This window comes from Mastomys coucha, unplaced genomic scaffold, assembly GCF_008632895.1.
Source record: "Mastomys coucha isolate ucsf_1 unplaced genomic scaffold, UCSF_Mcou_1 pScaffold8, whole genome shotgun sequence".
NCBI lineage: Eukaryota > Metazoa > Chordata > Mammalia > Rodentia > Muridae > Mastomys > Mastomys coucha.
In genome coordinates, this window is record NW_022196914.1 from 23,420,147 (window position 1) to 23,440,745 (window position 20,599).

The 20,599-nt window shown below is 44.9% G+C and overlaps 1 protein-coding gene across 3 annotated transcripts in view; it reads right to left on the bottom strand.

Annotated features, from left to right (window-relative positions):
* Positions 1 to 20,599, bottom strand: part of Trio (trio Rho guanine nucleotide exchange factor) — a 302,139-nt gene that overhangs the window by 129,626 nt on the left and 151,914 nt on the right. For all 3 annotated transcript variants that reach the window (XM_031360502.1, XM_031360501.1, XM_031360503.1), the window contains exons 10-11: positions 19,200 to 19,322; positions 8,448 to 8,639 (exon numbers count right to left, since the gene is read on the bottom strand). In XM_031360502.1, coding sequence (XP_031216362.1) covers positions 8,448 to 8,639; positions 19,200 to 19,322 — 315 coding nt within the window. The remainder of the gene's footprint in view (positions 1 to 8,447; positions 8,640 to 19,199; positions 19,323 to 20,599) is intronic.

Sequence of the window (20,599 nt, forward strand, 5' to 3'; positions counted from 1 at the left end):
ACTGCTGGCGATTGATCCCTCCTTCTATCTCTCTTCTGATGTGAAGAGTAGTTAGTAAACAGAGAATGTACATGTCAGAGACACACACAGAACATCTCATTTCTCTCTCTGTGAGCCAAAATCCTGCATGATTCATAAAACTAGCAGGAGACCAAGAGGATCCCTTTAAGATAAAGTGTAGTAAGATTACATATGTATATTCCTTCTCCACTGTCAAAAACACGAAGACCTGTAAGACTATCATTCCTGATGGTGCATTACAGTCCCAGACTTTTCCTATGGCATTAACCAGGCTATAATGCAAACAACTGATGAAGGAGCTAGGGGCAGCTGTCTCGTGAAAGGTGACTTTTCAATAGGACTCTATTAAAAAAAAAATGGAGTCAGGGTGAAGTCATACATTTACAGTCTTCACTACAACATTAAGTTATAAGTAAAGATAATATGGTAATCAGTTAATTTAGTGACTACTATGTATACAGTATATTAATAGTTAACTATAGTTTTTCATAATAGCTTCTAACTTCTGTAGGCCTACTTTTTTCATTCATTCATTCATTCATGCACGCATGCATTGCACGTGCACCCTCGTGTATATGTGGAGAACAGAGGGAACTTACAGGAATCTATTCTCTGCTTGTGCTACCTGAGTTCTGGGATAAAGCTCTAGTCAGCCATATTTGCAGCAGGTACATTTACCCACTGAGACAACTTGCTGGGCCCTACAGGTTTTCTTTGTTAGTGCAGTACTTTAAAATGACAAATTCCTTGATTTTAAGTCACAGTTTTAAATTATTCCTCAGGGGAAAAATGTTTAGGAGCTAGAGAGCTGTCGCAGAGGTTAAAAGCACATACTACACTTCCCAAGTATCCCAATTCAGTTCCCAGCAGCTGTGTTGGGTGACTCACACTGTAACTCCAGTTTCAGGGAATACATCACCCCCTCTGTCCTCCATGGGCAACTGCACTAAGTGTACATTCTTGTGTGTGCTCACTAGATCTCACATGCATGCTGAAGAACCCCACATACATACCCACAGACAACCCACAGCCACACACACCTACACCCACAGACACACACACACAGACACATACCCACATCCACACAGACACACCCCCACACACCTCCACAAACTGACACACACACTTGAAAAATAAAAGAAACTATTGAAAGAAAGACACTTTCCGTGAACTGCTCTGAATTGTTCTTCCCTTCTGGGTAGCACCACACATTCCTTCTGCTCTCATTGACACGAATGTCTTTTTCATGCTTAGTAAGTTAAAAAAATCAAGCCAATAAACAGAACATTTATTTTGCTGGAATCAGAAGTATTTGGTCATATGTGCAAAATGATTCATACAAATCTGAATGCCCATGAAGGACTGTCTCCAGCAGAATGGGCTCTCGGTGTCTAAAGCCAAGGATTGTGGAGATACAGGTCTCACTGGAGGCTCTGCTGTGTGTGAAGAATACAGGTGAGCAGATTTCTAAGGAAGGGAAGGGCAGAGGCAGATTAAGCAGTTACTGCTCATCAGAGATTAGTGAGGTTCAGGGCAGTTTAAGCCTACTTCACTACTCCTCTGCATCTGACTTTAAAATTTGGATTATTTTGTACCTATCAAAGAAGTTACTCGGGGGCCAGGAAGCATGTGCTGGCAGGACTATAAGGGAAATGTTATTTCTGGAGCTTGTATATGGGAGGAACTTGTATATGGGAGGAGCTTGTATATGGGAGGAGCTTGTATATGGGAGGAGCTTGTATATGGGAGTTCACCTCACTGTCTCCAGCCTGGAGCTGAGGCTGGGACAGTGGAGTCGCCAGCCCCAGGCCACTGGGACAGACAGGGCTGCATCACACTAGCACAGTTGCTGCAGATTATTTTAATGCAGGTTACATTTCCACAGAAATTATGCAAATGACAGAATCTTTTTTCTAAGGCAATCTGTCTTCTGTTTTCTAAGACAACCTTACCTATAGAAGACAACACACTTTTTATGAGGATGCCAGATAAGGTATGAGAGACATAGGTCTGGACAACTGATGCTCAAAGTCAGACTGGGTGCTGCCTGCAAACGTGCTCGCTTTCCTTGGGTTACATTAGTTAATTGCTTTCTTGTTCTTCCATCAGGTAAGTAAAGAAGCAGAGCATTCCAGAAGACAGACAATTTCATGAGGCAAGAGACTATATCTCTTAAACAGAAACTGTTGACTACTGAGCACAACATCAAATCGAATTCCTCTGGTAGAACACCACCTGGGCTTTACCTTCCCCCCACCAAGCTTGCTTCTGGGCTAGACATCTGGACGCTAGACATTTATGTCTGGTGAAGAATAGTGTAGCAGGTTTGTTCTAGAAGTCCTGTGTGGATTCTTCCCATCTGTACTGCATTTACCAAAGGACCCTTGTTTATCACAGAGAAGTGGAAACTCTCATTATTGCTAAAACCTGCACATGACTGCTCATTCCTTCCCTGTTTTAACAGCCCTCAACTGGAAACAACACAAATGTCTTAATGGGTAAATGGTGTAAGTGTGGCACACTCATGCTGTGAAATGCTACCCAGCAATAAATGGGAAAGAAGTGTTGATATGTGTAAGGAAGTGAATGGCTCTCTAGGATTAATTAGGTTGAGAGCACAACTACAAAAATATCCATGATTCCATTTATCTAGTATTTCTGAAACACCAAAAATAATAGAGATGTGTGATGTTGGTTATTGTTGAGGCTGGAGACAGCTCTAAGAAGGGCACAAGCAGAACCAGAAAGCTCAAAGCATTCAGGCCTCCTGCTTCTGCAGAAACAGGAGCAGAATATGTTCCAGCACCAGAATGACAGACAGACAATTCTGATGACAGAATGACAGACAGATGATTCTGATGACAGAATGACAGACAGACAATTCTGATGACAGAATGACTCTATGTGCCTGCAATGTGGACACTGTGGTGGTTACACAAACCTGTACATGATGAAGCATGTGTGTGTATACACACAGGCATGTACATATGGTGAACCTGGATAGACAAACAGCTATCATTTGACAGGGTGTGGCCTACAGAATGCTCCCACAGAGAGCAAAGCAAGGCCTCTGGGGAGAGCCCTTGCAGGAATCGAGGCAGCAAACAGGCTCTGCACCAGAACCACCAACCATCAGCTGAATCCGCGGCAGGACAGCTGGTTCATGCAGTAAGCCCTGTGCACTGACAGGAAACTGCCAGGTATACACAGCAGGTTCTCTGGCTACCCAAGGAGAGGAGGGAATTGTGGCCTTCCACAATGGCGGCATGAACAATCGCTGGGTGTAGTTCCATGGCTCCTGGGTGGGCTTGGTCAGGCCTGAGGGTGGCAGCTTGGAGAGCTCCTCTGCACTGGAAGAAACCAGAGACATTCCCTTTCCCTCAGCGTGGGCTCTTCTCCCTCCTGCTCCCTCGGAAGAGTGGAGGCCTGGCTCCAGCAAGAGGAAAAGGGGAAGCTGCTAGGAATGGAAATGAAGTCAGACTGGCACCCTGAGACAAAGACACCTCCAGGTGGCCGCTGGGCCTTTACTCTGCCTTCTGAATAAAATGCAAGGTTCTCTTTTCCCAGGCATTGCTCAAAAGACAAAAATGTGTCCAGCTCAAAGTCAAGCTTGCAGAAGCACAGCCAGGTCTCTCTGCTTGACCCAGGCAGGATGGCAGCAGCCTGTTTTACTGGGATCCTTCTTAGGGATCAGGGATTCTGAGAACAGAAGCCAGTGCTGGGTCACTAAATCAGCCCCAGAAACAAACTGGCAGCAACCCACCCAGTTGCCTCAAATGACCCATGACTGTCAAAGCAGTTGGTAATTAAGGCAGGAACCGGTCTAGAGAATGACACTGAATGAGTAGAAATGGCTAAAATTGATTATATTTTCACTGGATCCAGAAATAAAAATACCATTCAAGGCACTAAAACTAAGATCAGTGGCAGACTGATATTACTTCACAATTTTGGATTAAATATCTAAGTCTGGGGTAGGCTACGTAGTGGGAACACAAAGGAACCAGGCAACACCAATGTCTGAAGCATGCTGGAGCAGCTGCCGTTGCTACTGTGGCTCCTCACACATCAGAGCGGGCTTGGGACGCATTTCACAGTGACTGAGTAAAAAATCGAGCCAATGACCAAGCAAACATTGGAAAAGTCCATTCAGCAGGAAAAGAGGTCAGAACTATCATCAGCACTGAGGGGCATAAATGTCATACATGGAAAGAGAGGTAACAAGGCTGACAGGAAAGGCTGCATACAGAAGGCTCAGAGACCTACAAAACAAAACCCACACTCGTGATAGCACAATAAACATCCTTCAAAACACTGAGGAAAAGCAACAGTGGGCTGAGAGAAAGATTGTCAGGAAAGCAGGAGCCTCGCAGCATTCTTCTGAAAGGGGCGGGGCAGCTCATGATGGCACTAGGAGGAAGTGTCCCAGAATGCCTCTAAATCTGGCTTTAAGGGGGAAACTGAGGCTGCTGGATCCAGCATGAAGGTATAAAATAGCTGCCTTCTGTGAAAATATGACCTTTTCTCTATTCCAGGACCAAGTGTCAACCTGGGTCCTCCTCTAGGGTGGAGTCTAAGGCCACAGAGCACTTTAATGCTCTTGCTCCATTCAGCTCAGCATAAACCACATCTCCTCACTAACAGAAGAGAGAGAGAACAGACTCCTAAGGTAGAGTGTAGTTACTCAGCCTCTTCTAGCTGGGACTACCACAAATAGCTGAGCTGGCCATGAGTAAGTTGCCTTCTTGACCAGGGACCTTCCAGAGTGAGTGGTTATGGGATCGTATTGTAGCCAGAAACTGACCACGCAGGGAAGAGGGATGCCCGCACTGAGGAGAATGATGATTCTCCCTGGGAAACCCTGTGCATGGTGAGGGCAACTTCTGGGTCAGGAGGCCTTGTCAGGTGGCTTCCACAAAGTTCTATAAACTTGCCTGTGATAGACACATTTCTTCATTGTTTCTCAAGGTAAATGTCTGAGAAGAACTGCCTTGCACAATCTATCTGTTAGCAACCCGCCATTTTTTGATGATGTCATGCAAACACCTGTCAATTTAATGTGTTTCCATCTTCTTGGTCTTTGTCTTAACTTTTACTTTCATTTTCAATTCATTAAAGTTCATCTAAACACCAATGAGATTGAACCATGATCTCTGTGTTAAACACAACTGAAAGCAACCTTTCTCCTTGTATAATCTATTAAGTATCCCCTCCTATGGAGGGGGTATACCATACAGAAGGACACTGTAGGAACAGTGAAGAGATGAATCTTCTGAGGGAGAGAGTCTGGGGGCTAACATGAAGCCCAAACACTTGGAGGAGAAAATCCTGGCTTGTGGCGAGCCTATAGGACACTGTTCCTGGCTACCTTGCAAGCCACTTAGCAAATATGGGTCCTGCTATGTGCTTCCCATTAGCCACCAGATATCCCTTTACCCTGGGTCACCTTAGGTATAAGCATCTGAGAGGAAGCAGTTGAAATACTTATGCCTACCGTGATGGTTTCATCTATGAAAAGGAAAGAACAGGGGCTGCAGAGATGGCTCAGTGGTTAAGAACACTGACTGCTCTTCCATAGATCCAGAGTTCAAATCCCAGCAACCACCTGGTAGCTCACAGCCATCCATAATGAGATCTGATACCCTCTTCTGGGGTGTCTGAAGACAACTACAGTGTACTTACATATAATAAATAAATAAATCTTTTTAAAAAAAAGAAATAAAGAGAAGGAAAGAATGGGCCACTGAACCTTCCCTAGTCTGGGAGAAAGGCACTTCACCTAAAAGATGGACTGAGTGAGGCCTTCTTAGCTTGGAGACCCATGGACACTAAAAGTCATAGAGTGCAAACCTGTCAAAACTGAAGGTGTTTCTATTTCAAAATAGTTTGCAAACCTAGTGACAATACAGACTTTGTAAGGCTAGCTACTAAATGCTTTTATGATATTATTTTTCTTCAAAGTGATACTGATGTTATTTAAAAAGAAATAAACAAATCTAAACTTCATCCTGTACAAAACACTTTCCTCTCAGCTGTCCTGGTGTGTCTTCATGGTGAAAAGTGTGGCACAGTAGGCAAGGCAATCTGTACCACAGAGACTGTCTCAAGGACACTAACCCTGTTCCTAAGGACTGCAAAAAGTCACTGAAGAATATTCCCAGGAATACAGTACAGGTGGGCACCACACTATGTACTACAGGAAGGAGTTCATTACTTTCCCAAGTTGCTGTCAATTCCCTGTAGCTACCACCCTTCCCACCTCTCCCAAGGCACCTAAGACATTCAAAGCATCATCAGCACGTTGTGTGTTCGTAGGGAACTGGCTGGACACGTGCCATCCAGCCTGCTAATGGCTCTGGGCTGACTGTCATATCTGATCAACTCTGATCCTGTTGTTCTCTCACCTTTCAGGTGAACTGTGTAGTATAAAAAGGAGTAACCAACACAAATCAGATAACATAGGAACACAGAATCCTAGGGCAACATGACCAGCATTGTCATGGGTATGTGTAGAGAGCTCCAGAAAATGTCACGAATAGCAGCTAACTGTGGCCAGGACAGGAGAGGGAGAAAGACCCAGCTGAGGAAGACAGAGCCATAGAGCTGGGAATACTGCATCCATCAAGGGTTGAAACCTTGGAGAGGAGGGAGAATACAGCCATGCCATGGATGGAACCAATGGATCTGGAGCAGAAGACACTCTCATCAGGCTGGTGGTTCAAGAAAACAAGTTTGACCTGCTGTGACAAGGATGGGTTGTGGAACAGGCAGAGCTGGGAAGCAGAGGTGGCTCCTGCTCAACACCAGGTCAGCAAGGAAGTCCGTCCAGTCTGAACATATATCCAAACTAAAAACTGCCTGGATAAATATCCACTGAACATGTTTCCTGAGAAAGACATGCTGTAAATATTTCCAAGTCTGTCTTAGTCTTAGGTATAACCGAAAGTGTAGAAGAATGCTAACTGTATTGGGTTATTTATTCTGATGTCTATCTCAGAACCATGAAGTTCTCACTCTTCTACAGAAAGGTCTGAGTGCCAACCACCAGACCAGGCCAGGCCAGACCAGACCAGACCAGACCAGACCAGACCAGACCAGACCGGACCAGAAGAGGCATAGGGTCTCTGTAGTTTGCCGACTGTTCCCTCTACCCACTTCACAGATGCACAGGGTTTCAAAGGAAGGGAACATCACTGTCTTGGAGTTAAAACATCTGACTTGCAGACAACCAGGCTGTGAACAAACTGTCCCAGGTCCCCGAACCATACTGAAGGTACTTTCTGTAAAGCAACCCATGGGTCCTAGAATCTGGGTGTCTTTTTACAAAAGCAAGCCAGACTTGCCTCTCCCCAATTATTCCCAATGATTTTATCCTTCCAGATCCTCCTTGGGTTGCCATGAGCTTTTGTGTACTTAAACTCAAATTAAAGCACCTCTTTATAAACTCCTATGTATAGAGAGGCACGTCACAGTGTGTCACAGCAATTCGTGAAGGTACTTTGTACAACACTTTTTTTCTTAATCACCTAAAATTAAACTTCATTTTATTTAAAAACTCCACTTGAAACAAAATAAACCGTGCATAGTAATGTCATCATATAATCCAAACACTCAAAAGCTGAAGGCAAAAATTACTGCCCATTTACAACCAGCCTGCATTACATAGAGAATTCAGGGCCTTTACCATAGACTAAATACCAAAACTCTATTTCCAAAAACAAAAATAAAATGTAACATAGTAATTTCTCTAATGTAATTTTATGATATCTACTAAGTAAGATAAGATCTATGTATAATATATATGAGATCTATATTATTTGTGCTATGTATGTGTGTCATACTTGGTACACTTGGTACCTACCTATTTTTCACATCCCTGATTACATTTATCTGTTGAGATAAGTATGTTATCCCAGGCACACACAGGACATTAGCACCTGTACCATGTTACCTATGGTATATTTAAACTCAATACAATGTCACAGAACTTTAAGGAGTAGGTGAAAAGTAGTCTGCTAAGACCACAAGGCCACCATGACCAGGCAACACACAGACAGCACCCCAGCAGCACTGCCCACAACAAGCAGGACCTGACAATGGAGCACTGTTCCTCTCTGAGGCTGAAAAAATCTTTCTGCTTCTTGTTTCTCCTGCTCAGCTCCTGACCCACAAGTCTCCCCTGACCCCCGACAATTGCTGACCCCAACAAAGGCAAACAGGCACTCATGTGACAAGGACAGCCAGCTGCAGAAGCAGAAGACAGGAAGATATCTTCCAGGCCTGGTACATTTGGTACTAATGGGGTCTATCTCCTAACCTGCCACCTTTCGGCCAATGTGTCTCATTATGAGAACATTCAGATTCTTTCCAACAAATCCAAAGACCCTGTCAGCCAGATTACATTTTGTCTTCATATGATGCCTTACCTCTTTTACGTGAGTGTGAAATGACACAGACATGTCCAGCAGGATCTTCCGTTGTTCAACTCGCCGAACAAAATCTTGTATCCGGTCTTCAAGCTGATGGGCAGCCTGATAAATCTCTTCGGGGTCACATTCCCCAGTCTGAGCCAGCTGCTCTGCTGCTTCTAGCAATTTATCTGCATTTGTGTATGTGTTCTGCACAAGAGAATACCCAGAGAAACAGACGGTGAGCTTTCAGCAAACCAGTCAGCGTGAGAGCCATAATACACAGCAACAAAGAACTTATTGGCTTCATTTCTGATAGTTTACTAAATTGGGTAGATAACATAAGGTAAGGAGCAATGATTTCAGGAGGCACATATATCCCCATCAGTACCCTTCTCTGATGCCAAGCATATTGTTAAGCATTGGCCAGAATGGCTCATAACTCAAAAGGCTGTTCAATTTTTGCTAAGGTGGAGTCGGAAATGCCCCATGGCCACAAAGATCTGCTTCACTTTTTCCTCTCATTTTATGACAGAGTAACTGAGCTCCCCCTCCCCCATCTCTGCTTCACAGGACACAGTTTTAGAAGGAAAAGAGACTCCCAGTAGCTATAATGTAGTCAGTGTATAAAGCCACTGTGATGTGGAAATAGATGGGTCTTATTCTCTGAAGACGGTTCTACTTCAATTCTTGATAAACTTGTGGCTGTGGCTGTGCTTCTCACATGAGCAGATAAGCTACAGCCTGCAACTGTTATTGGAAACTGCTCAGAAGGGGCAGTACTGATGAGAGGAGGAGCCGAGAGGTGCTGGAGGCTCTCAGTGTAGTCAGAGCAGCCTGCCCTACAGGGAGGATAGAACTCCAGCCTGCGGCTCTGCCAAGACATCAGTTGGCTCGTTCATCCTCCTCCCTAAACTCCTAGAGCTGAACAGAGCAGGTGGTTCGCTGAACAGGATATAAGCTGGCCCAAGGTATGGGAAGGGTGTCCCCGGGGCGGGCAGGGGGACAGGATCAGTGAGTAATGGGGCTTGGAATAGGGAAGCGAGATTCCACTTAGACAGAGAGGACTTCTGTATCAGTATCTTTTCTGCTGCCCACATTGCAATCTCACAGGCTGGGTGAGATGCACAAGGACAACTGCAGCCCATGGTTCTGAAGCCCAGGATCTAAGGGCTTCATCTGATGGCCTTGGTGGCAGTCCCAACATGCTTTAGGGCATTATAAGAGACAAGCCTGCACATGTTTCTCCTGGCCCCTCTTCTCTTAATAAAGTCACTAGGATTCAGTCATGGGGCATCTGCCCTATCCCCACGACCCACCTGTGGATACCAGCCTGACTCATTTCCTCTCCTACTGCATCACAGTGGGGATTATTTCAACACACAGACCTCTGGGGAGGGCACGCACACCTCACCAAACCACAGCACTCTGTTTCTGATACCCAAGGTTCCTGTGCATCTCACAAAGCAAAACTAGACCAGCTGATGCCTCAGAGGCTCCTTATAAGGTGAACTCCTTATAACTGTTAACCATGTAAAAGCCAAAGGAAGACATTCTCCTTTGATGGGAGACAGTCCTGTTCCAACAGTTCTATCCCAAAAGAAGACTGACAAATGGAAAGGCCCAACAGGGCGGGTACTAAATCCAAGAGCCAGCTCTAGCACCTTGTTTAGACCATAATGAGAAACCAGGTCCTTAAGATGTGAATCTGACTGCTTTGCTTGTCATTACCCATGTGGCTGCTGTCTAGGGCTGCACCTTGAGATCAGCAAGTTTCTGTGATTGTATAGCATGGTCCAGCTCTCTGATGCATATTGAGACAGCTCTATTCCTTTAAGGCTCCACTGGGAAATCCCTACAGGACCTCTGACACCATGGAAAACTTGTGTTTGGACTCCAAGCCTTCCTCTGGGGTATTGGCTGAAGCTGCCAGGAAGGACCCTATAACTCCTGGATTTCCTGGATTCTATGTGCATGAAAAATCATCTTCTACCTGGGACCAGTTCCCTGAACAGGATCACTTACACCGTCCTAGGATTTTTCTAGCTTACTCCTCCAAACCCTTTCAACCTCTGGGTGTAATAAGATTTCCAAAGCACCATTCATTATTAGGAACAGCACCAATTTTCTGAACCTATTTTTCATTACTGTAACAAAGCAGCAGGGAGGGACTAGCTTCTGGAGATCAAAAAGTTGAAGGTTAGGTGGTCCCTGCTTTGCCCCTCATGTCTGTCATAAGGAAGGGAGGAAATCACATCTTAAAAGTAGGAAGCCAGACAGAGACAGGGGTCTAAAATTCTGTCCAAAGTGTGTCTCACTGGAGAGATCTCCCTGGAAGCTAGCTGCAGGTGCAACTCTCAAAGGCCTCTTCTCCTACGTTTGTCAGCAGGAGAGGCAAACTCCCAACAAATGGTCCTTGGAGTGATAAACAACATCCAAGATATTTGAAGAAAGAATGGCCTCCAACTTGGGAGACTAGCTACACTTAGCCCCACCAATCAACTGTTTCAGGAACAGTGACGCTGGGGACTCAGTGCAGTTAGCAGCTCAGTGCACCCTTTGGAAAACAGAACCCTGTTAGCAAACATGTTTCTGAAGTAAGGAATCCTGCTTTCTCACTGACTGTCACCTCAGCTCTGAAGTAATTTACTTCTCTTATTTGATAAGTGATTCTTCGGTTGACAGTGCCTCCCAATAGAAAACCACTACTGAATTGCCAAGAGCCTTTCTATGACGTCATCAGCAGTAAGGAACACTGGGAAAAATATGGCTGCTAAAGGAGCAAGTGTGTTGAGAATAACACTAAACCACAGCCACTCATTCCCTGTCTCATCTTACACTTTAAGAAAATGGTGCTTGTACAGAGGAGGAAAGGGCTTTCCCTAGTACAGAACTACATGTGGTTTGAGGGTTGGGGATGTGAGTGGTCGGGAGTTACTGGATGGAGACAGGGACATTAGCACTGGCATCTGAACTTCCAGCTGGGCCTTCCTTGCAACAGAGCCTTCCTGAGTCCTGTAATGGACTGGGATGTCAGTGGTTTCAAAAGCTCATTGTCAAACTATCCATGTCATCAGTACTGACTGGCTTTTGAGCAGCTACTCGAAACCCTACAGAAGAAAGAAGTCCTGTGACAGGGACACCAATTCACTTCCTCTTCCCTGTGGCAAACTGAGGTTTGCCAAAGCCAGTTAACAGAGTGCCAGATGTTCAAGGACCAGACACCTGACAATCTAAAGCTGGTAGGTGCCAGAGGAATTGAAGGGACTGGCCTTCTCCTTTCTTCAGCTTGAGGGCCTCCCTCTTTGGGGCATTCCTTTTATCCTCTTGAGGGAAGTTAAAGGACACAATATCAGGGGTGGGTCATGAAGAGCAAAGCACTTCCTCTTTCTTCAAAAACAGCTTAGTTGTGTAACCCGGAATCTGGGACATGAGCAGCTACAATGTAGAGGAAGATGCGTGGTCCTCTTCCTCCAGCTCTCAGCCACTATACAGCTCACACTGTATTTACAATAAATGAAAATGCAAATTTCTAGATAATAGAAAGTGAGTATTGAAAGTCCTAAATATGTCTATGCCATTTGTTTTGTTTAAAGACAATGAGCAAAGAAAATATGGATACAAAAAAATCTCCAAGGTATTTTAATACTACAGAGCTGAAGAAAAAGAAGGGCCAGTGCCAAGCAAAGTAGATGCTGTGGGTAACATCAACTACTGTAGAAAAGGCACAAACCCCCAAGGATCACTTTTCATGTAGGAAAGAGAAACGCAACATGGGGCAAACTCATGGCTCTCACTCAATTCAGACATATACCACAGAGGAGGAAAGTCAATCGTAATCATGGCATGAGCAATCTAAAATTCTTAACAGAGGCCCTGGAAAATTCTATGTGGGAGATAAGGCAAAATACCAATTGCACTGGCTAATCTTATGTTAACTTGACACAAGCTAGAGTTATCAGAAAGGAGGGAACCCCAATTAAGAAAATGCCTCCTTAAGATCTGGCTGCAGGATATTTTCTTAATTAGTGATTGATGGAGGAGGGCCCACCCGCCCAGCCCATTTGTGGGTAGTCCTATCCCTGGGCTGACTGTCTTGAGCTCTCTAAGAAAGCAGGCAGAGCAAGACATGTGGAGCAAGCCAATAAGCAACACTCCACCAGGGACTTTTCAGCAGCTGCTCCTGCCTCCAGCTTCTATCCCTGCTTGAGTTCCTGTCCTACCTTCCTTCAGTGATGAACAGTGCTGTGGAAGTGTAAGCCAAATAACCCCCTTTCTCCCCAAATTGCTTTCGTCATCGTGTTTCATCACAGCAATAGTGACCCCAACTAGGGCACCAACTACTGTGTACGTCTGTTAGCATTTGACCAGAGACAACCATTATTTTTCCAGGGTGGGCGGGTGTTCAATAAACTAAGGTGGGCACAGGATCAATACTGGTACCATCATCTATGTTAGGTCCTGGCATGCCTAGCTACTGTCAAAGGACTGTCATAGTCAACCTCATATTTCCAGTCATCTACATGTTCTAGATCAAGGAGTTGGAATTTTGAACCCTTCTGTCACTGATTCACTTCCTCCTCTCCCTCCACCCTCCACCCCTCCCTCCCTCCTTTCTTAATGTATTCTTACAGCAACCTGGTAAAGGGAGATATTAATATCATTTTACAGATAGGAGAAAGGGACTCAGAAAGACTAAGCAAGTATGTGAGGGCTGATGGTTACACAGTCAGAATCAGTCATCTCCTTAAGTTTTAGGAACTGTCATGGGGAAAACAGCCTCAAGGACCTGCCCTTTCTTTTCTTTTCTTCTCTGTCGTCTGAGGACCTGACTAATGGTGGGCAGGTGCTACACCGACAACTTCAGCACTGAGGGAAATGCTTCATTAAAAATAATCTGCCCTGAATTCTCCACTGTTAATTTTAAAAGACTAAAACACAATATATATTTATATTAAAAGCTAAATTTATTAAAAACAAACGGGACCTTATTATATGTGACAAAGTTCAAGTCATATTACAAATGTGGACACATTTGTGTGTCGATGTGGAAACAGCATCCTCATAGCAAAAGGCTGAGCACAGCAGGGACACCAGATCGTCTTCTAGGAAGACAAGGTGATCACATGGCACACACACACAGCTATCCACAGGCATGCCTTGGAGAGGCTGCCCTGGGACAGGTTATGGCACTGGAAGCTGAAGTTCAGGGCCATGCAAGCATCGCAGAGTGGGACTTATGGAGAGATGCTAGGCCAAGTCACCAATGTCTGTCAGGACCCTGCTGCTCTCGGCAACCAGCTGTCATAGACTAGGCGTCTCGGAGCTTTACATGCCTGTTGTGATCATAGCTTATTAAATTTAATAACATCGACTCAGAAAACTAAGTAAAGGATCACTGCTCAAGGACCGCCTTCCCTTCTACCAGATACCATCAAGAATGTTCACATGGAACACATTTTTTAGCTTTACAGGAGTACAAGAAGATGCTCTCTAGCAGTGCATGTCACCCAGCACTCAACAGCCAGCATGGCTCACTCAGCAGCAAAGATGTACTCACAATCATCGCACAGACAACGGATCGATTCACGGTCGTCACAACAAAGTTCCTGGTTCTGCGAGATTGAGCCAGTGCTTCCTGGGGATGCCATAGCAGCATCTGAAATGGACACTGAAGCCCTGGGCACTGACTTCAAGGGTGGGTGCCTGAAAATGCCAGCCTACGGCTCACATCCACCACGGCAATGTGGAAAGTTCTTTCAGGGTTCCTCCTTCCTAGAACACTGGGATTGCTCTACAGAATAAACCTATATTTAGCCCATTTTCAGAGAAGTGAGCCATAGGCTTTCACTGCTTCCTGCTTTAGCCTGCCTGTGCTACTTCATCAAGCCACAACTCTCTAAGTTCAGGGTAAGAAATGCTTTATTAAGCAATTTGCTACTTTAAGATCTCTAGAGGGCTGGAGCGATGGTTTGGCAATCAATCACAGTGGATGGACTAGAGTTTGATTCCCACCACCTACATGGCAGCTCACAATTGCCTGCAACTCTATACCCAGGGGTCTAATACCCTCTTTTGGCCTCCATGGGCACCAGGCATGCACGTGGTACACAGACACAGGTGCAGACAAAATACACACATATAAAATAAGCAAATCTTCTAATAAGAAAGAGCTCTAAACAAAAAGCAACTTGGAATTAATGAAAACCCATCTTAACAAAGAAGAGGGATTTGTTTTTCTCTACATCTGAAACTTTGTATTCCCTCTGGGAATATATTTTACTTACTAAGAACTCCTATCTCAAAGTTTACGGTATATCAACCACCCACTGGCCCCTAAAATACCAAAGTCCATGAAGCAGGCAAAGAGAGGGGCTGGCACAGAGCTGCTACCCCTGCTATCCTAGTGCTAAAGTAAGACAAGCTACTCTGTTCTCAAGGAAAAGATAGGTTTTAATGAAGAGAGCTTTAAATCCAAAGTGTGCTTCCTTGACAGAGACCCACCCTGTCTAGACCCGATCTGCCACACACCCTTGTCTGAAGCTAGGGTAGGTGTCATGACTTCTCTTGGGTTCAGGGTTGAGGCTTGGTGCCTGTCCTGTGGAGAAGCCTCTCCTCCTGCGTATGATGGCATGCTTCTGAGGCAGAGCAAACTCCCTGCAGTATGTAGCCTGACAGGATTCGGTCTTCAGAGCATTGTTATAGCGCAGGTGTGAGCATGAGCCTAGCAGCAAGCCATGTGTCCTCCCTTTACTTGTCCTTCCCTTACTCAGCACTATTGCCTGTTACACAGAAATTTGCAGCTGCATCAAATGACCCAAGTATGGAAGCGGGTGACCGGGGGTGGGAGTGGGGGCAAAGGAAGTAGAGCACTCTTCTCTAGCTATCATCTACAGAGCAAATGATGCTTTTCAAGAGAAGAGTAAAGGTAAGTACTGGGAGGTAGCCACTAAAGATGCTGGCATCACCAAAGGGTCCAGGACCTACAGAATGGGCTAGAGTATGGGTGGAGAGGCAGAGATAAGATCTGGGAGACAGAAAACAATTAAAACAAAACAAAAAAACCCAGCTGCCGCCACACCCTGATGTAGAGAGTGAGTTATGAGGGGACAAGCTTGCTGCATACATGCAGTTCTCAGGCCCTGGAAGGCCAGGTTCACTCGGGCCAGCCTCCAAAAGCCTTCTTTTCTATGCTGTAATAGTTAGTTCTTTAACTTTTATGTCCTGGCTTAGGTATCACGTTCTATTACACATAGCCACTCTGCCACAAGCCATGGCTTGAGGAGGTTGAGCCTGAGGTGACTGCTTGCACTCTTGTCCCCACTCCTGCACCTGGTGGAAGAGCTGATGTGTGGTCCATGGTTGTTTGAAAGCTAGCGGGAGGGAAAGTGGGTGCAGGTATCTGAAACTCAAGCTAAAGTATTCCTGTTATTCCCGAGAGTGTCTGATTTCCACCGTAACGCTTTCACTGTGGATATAAGATGGCCTGACCCATGGAGTCCCAGGGACAAGGAATAGGAGACGAGAAAGTCCTGGGACAGCAGAAGAAAAGCAAGCACTGGCCTCTCTGCTGACAGGGGACAAAAAGCCGTTCACAGCACACGCTCCTGTGACCTTTGCTTCCCAGGAAACCTTCAGGCAGATGTGTGCTGGCAATTCTGATGATTGTCTTGGACCTAACCCTCAGTTTACAGGGTTAGGTTAGCCACAGGTGACATCTCCTTAGAGACAACCACAGGAGTGACAGCAGTGACAGATACTCTTCTCCTGCATATTAGAAAATGCTCAAGAGAGGCGAAGGGCACCCCAGTCTGAGAGCACGAGGAACACGCGCTCTGGGCAACAGCCCGGCCTTCTAGAGCTTGGGTGTTTGCCACTGTGCCCTGAGATTCTTTGACGCCTGAATGGTTCCTGCTCATGTAATTCAAATTTCTCCTCAGCCCAAAGTAATTTTGGAAGTAGCTTATCATATGAAAAATGAAGGCGAGATAAGAATACATTTTCTGTTATAATAAAGTGGCACAGCATTTTTCAGGAAATGAAAGCAGGGAGACCCCACAGAATGTGGACATGTGGAGACTTCTGAGCCACATCCCAGGGCTGCAGACCCAGAGACCAGACCCACCTCTTCTCCTCTGTACAGGCAAGCAGCTTTTAGAAGCAAGGTTTTAAAAGTGTTTCTGTATTGGCTGGTGAGATGGCTCAGCAGGTAAGAGCACTGACTGCTCTTCCGAAGGTCCTGAGTTTGGATCCCAGCAACCACATGGTGGCTCACAACCACCCATAATGAAATCGGATGCCCTCTTCTGGTGTGTCTGAAGACAGCTGCAGCAAATTACGCCGGGGCGACCGGGGCTGCCAGAGGTCCTGAGTTCAATTCCCAGCAGCCACACACATGATGGCTCACGGCCATTTGTACAGCTACAGTGTACTCATACACATAAAATAAATAAAATAAATCTCTAAAAAAAAAAAAGTGTTTCTGTGGTGGAACGGGACTTGGGGACCATTTGTTAGCTTGTAATTCCACTCTTGCATCCAATACTCTGAGCAGCAAATAGGCAAGCCCTTTGTCTTGAGAAAAGCATCAGCACAGCCACGTTTGGGTGGTCAGCAAGATGTGAGACTACACTGCTCTCACTGCACTCTGCTCTTCCCTTAATAACTGAAACCTTCTTCCCTTATAACACTTTATGCCTCAAGTCTATGGTCTAGGGCCACTCTGACAGTTACTATTTTCCTGGTAGATCATGGAGACCTCCTAGGGCTGCTTCCAGGAAATTTGGCAAGAATATTTACACTGGGCTAGGACAAGGGAGTAGGCTCAGAAAAGAATTTGACACTGGGTTAGAACAAGGCTCAAGATGAATACAGCCGAGAATGTATTGTATTCCTTGTATCTGATATTGCCTTGTTCGTTCCTTGACTACTTTGTCTCTGCTTTGTTTATTCTTTAACTACTTTGATCTAGAACTGACCTTTTACTTTGCATGTAGCTAGAATGACATAAAAGGAGACGGGGGCGGGGGGGAGGATAAACTCACTTCAGCACTGGCTGTAGTCATGTTATATAATGTTGTCTGATTGTCTTTTCTTTCTTAATCCTCATTCCCTCCCTCAAGACCCTATTGACTGACTGAGCTGGCTTGGTCATTAGATCTTTTTCTGATACTTTGTATATTTCTTTAAAACTCTTGGTATTTGTGTTTTAGGTATGAGGATTAAAATAAACACAGGACTAATCACTTTATAAGCTATCCAATGGGATAATCTGTTTCATAATGTAATCAATTCTTCCATTCATTACAATTATTGATATTTTGGAATAAATTTTTATAAAATATCTTATAAATTTTTTCTGCATGAATTTATGAATTTTGTTCTCACTTCTTTTGCTTTTCTTTTTACCCATATTTTTTTGAGTTTTGCCTTAGTTGATTTTCTATATCATCCCTACAGCAATATTATTTTCTGTCTTCACACTTTTTTGTGGTCATTCAAAAATTCCAGGCCTCATCAGACACTTCAGCACATGCTTTTGTTCTTTGTTCTCAGTCAGCTGGCTGGTTCTTCAGCTTTGCCTGAGTCTTGAATACCTACTGGGTTTATCTTCTGTTCAAACATTAAGTCCTTTAACATACAAGTATGTTTACCAGTCCCTCTGCTGACTGTGGACAGCACCCTTCTCTATCTATATACTCCAGTTTACTCATTCAGACAGGCAGCTGCCTAAGAGGGACCGCTGTAGATGCTCCTTACAGGGAGGTGAACAGAGCAGCACTGTCCTTGAGGCGCTTCAGTTCCAGGGCACTTAACATCACCCCTACTCAGTAAGTGCTTTTGGTTTTCTGGTAAGCACTCGGGTGGGAAACTCCCAGTCTTGGTGAACACTTTGTCTCTCTATGGAACAGCATTTCAGGTGGGTGCAGAATCCAAGGGCTCAAGGGTCTTCACACCAGGAGAGCATCCCCCAGTCTCCAGCATCTGTGACTGAAGAACCAAAGTCTAATGCTCCTTCTTGAAGGGGCCATTTTCTGTTTCTCACCTGTAAAATCCCGTGATATTCTATCTATAGTGACTGTAATCTGTCTGGATTTGGATTTGTACTACTTGGATGGCCTCTTTTGTGTGTCTGTGTGTGAGTGTGTTTGTTGTTTGAGACAGGGTTTCTCCCTTAGGCCTGGCTGTCCTAGAACTCATGTAGATAGGGCTGACCTGGAACTCAAAGAGACCGCCTGCCTAAAGGCATGTGCCAGCACTTCTGACTCAGACGACTTCTTCTGAAAGCAGCTTCCCTCCCTTCCCTTACAATGTCCACAACTGTGCCTGTGTGCCTTTTCAGATCAGAGAGTCCTGCTGCTGGTCAGTGTCTCAGCCAACAATCAAACTGTACTCCTGTGCTCTGAGCACCCTCCACACGTGGGTCCAGCCTCCCAAGCATGCAATGAACATAATTAGAAATGGACAAGCCAAATGCCAGGGCTGACAATGCAGAGACCTCAGAAGGCCTGTTGTTCTCCAACTGTGAAGGGAAAGCCACAGACCAGCCTAATAAATAAAAGAAAACCATCAAAGACAAAGTCGTCTCAAAACACTACAATTTAGAGGGGATAACTAACTAGATCAATTTCTACCTAGATGAGGATCACCTTGTTCTGAAATTAATTTAACCACTCTAAACAACCCTGAACACCCAGCGAAGGCTAAGGTGCCTCGGGTTGGTTAAAACAGACCTCCCATCTGGCCATGGTTTATTCAGGGCGCTCATACCTGTGCGACTTCCTCGAAGTCCTCGTGGCGTTTCTGCAAAGCTCTGGCCCGGTGAAGGGATTTGCCCACACCTGTATGTTTGCTCAGAAATGCTTCTCCATGGTTCTCTATCCAGTCCAGCACCTGCAAAGAAAACAACCACATGGGCCATAAACACAGCGTCCATCTTGCTCGTCGGTTAGGCCAATCTAGAAAAGGTTCATTCCTTTTCAAAATCCTTTGGCAAATATGAAGCAAAACAAAATATATTAGGAAGAAATGCCTGAATACTGATTTAATTCACTTTGCAATTACATCTTACATCTGCTTCTCCACCGGGACTGTAACCAGCTTTTATATTAAAAGAGCAAATTGTTCTAAGTATAAACACTGCATATAATGGTGATTAAGTTAAATCTCAACTTATCTGAGGCATGACAGAGCCACCAAACTGACTGGATTTTGTGTAAGAAGGTAGACATGGCACTATGCTGGACCAGTCAACACTCAATGCTTCACAGCCTCATAACTCAGGTGACTCGAGCTTAACTGTGCAGTGAAGTGGCTTTTTCTGTTTGTTTTTATCTCTTTTGCAGGAGACGTCAAACACAGAAGAAAGCCTGAGAAAGCACATTAACATGTCTTCAGCCTGGACTCGGAGGATAATGCACCCTACACACTGTGAGATATCACAACAGCCAGACATCCCAGGAACTTGATCAGGGTGTAAGAATGCTGGTGTCTGTACTCATGGCTGGAGCCTAGTGGCACAGCTCACTGGTACCTGAACTTCTGAATTCACACAATATAAGCAATATCTAACAGAATATTTACATTACACCAAATGCACATTTAGTCTGTGTTGGGGAGTGGCAGAAAAACTAAGTGATCTCCTTAAAATGTTACAAATACATAATGTCCACTTGCCAGTGGATCGTTAACGATGGGCCATTATACTGAACATGTCTGTGACTATGGCACAACCAAATTCTGCTAGGTTAATAAAACAAAATACCTGGAGCTGGGTCTATGTGACAGAGATGTCTGCTCACAGCTCTAGAAACTAGTAAGTCCAAGAATGAGGTGCCACTGTCATGTGAGGGGCTATTCCTCACAGGCTGTGGCTGCCACGGTCCTCAAAAGGCTCCTGTTCTAAAGGAATTAATCTCATTGGTGAGAGAGAGTGAATTCCTTATGACCTAACACCCCCAAAGGCCCTGCACACTGGCATTACTGTGCTATAGATTATATTTCCACACATGGTTTTGGAGAATACAACACTCAGAATAGACTACAGCAGGTGCCTAAGTGCACAACTCAAAGCGATCTTGGATGGATATAGAAATAGGGTAAATCCAGTGAGATGATCATATGGTTTTTGTCCTTGAGTTTATTTATGTGGTGAATTACGTTGATGGATT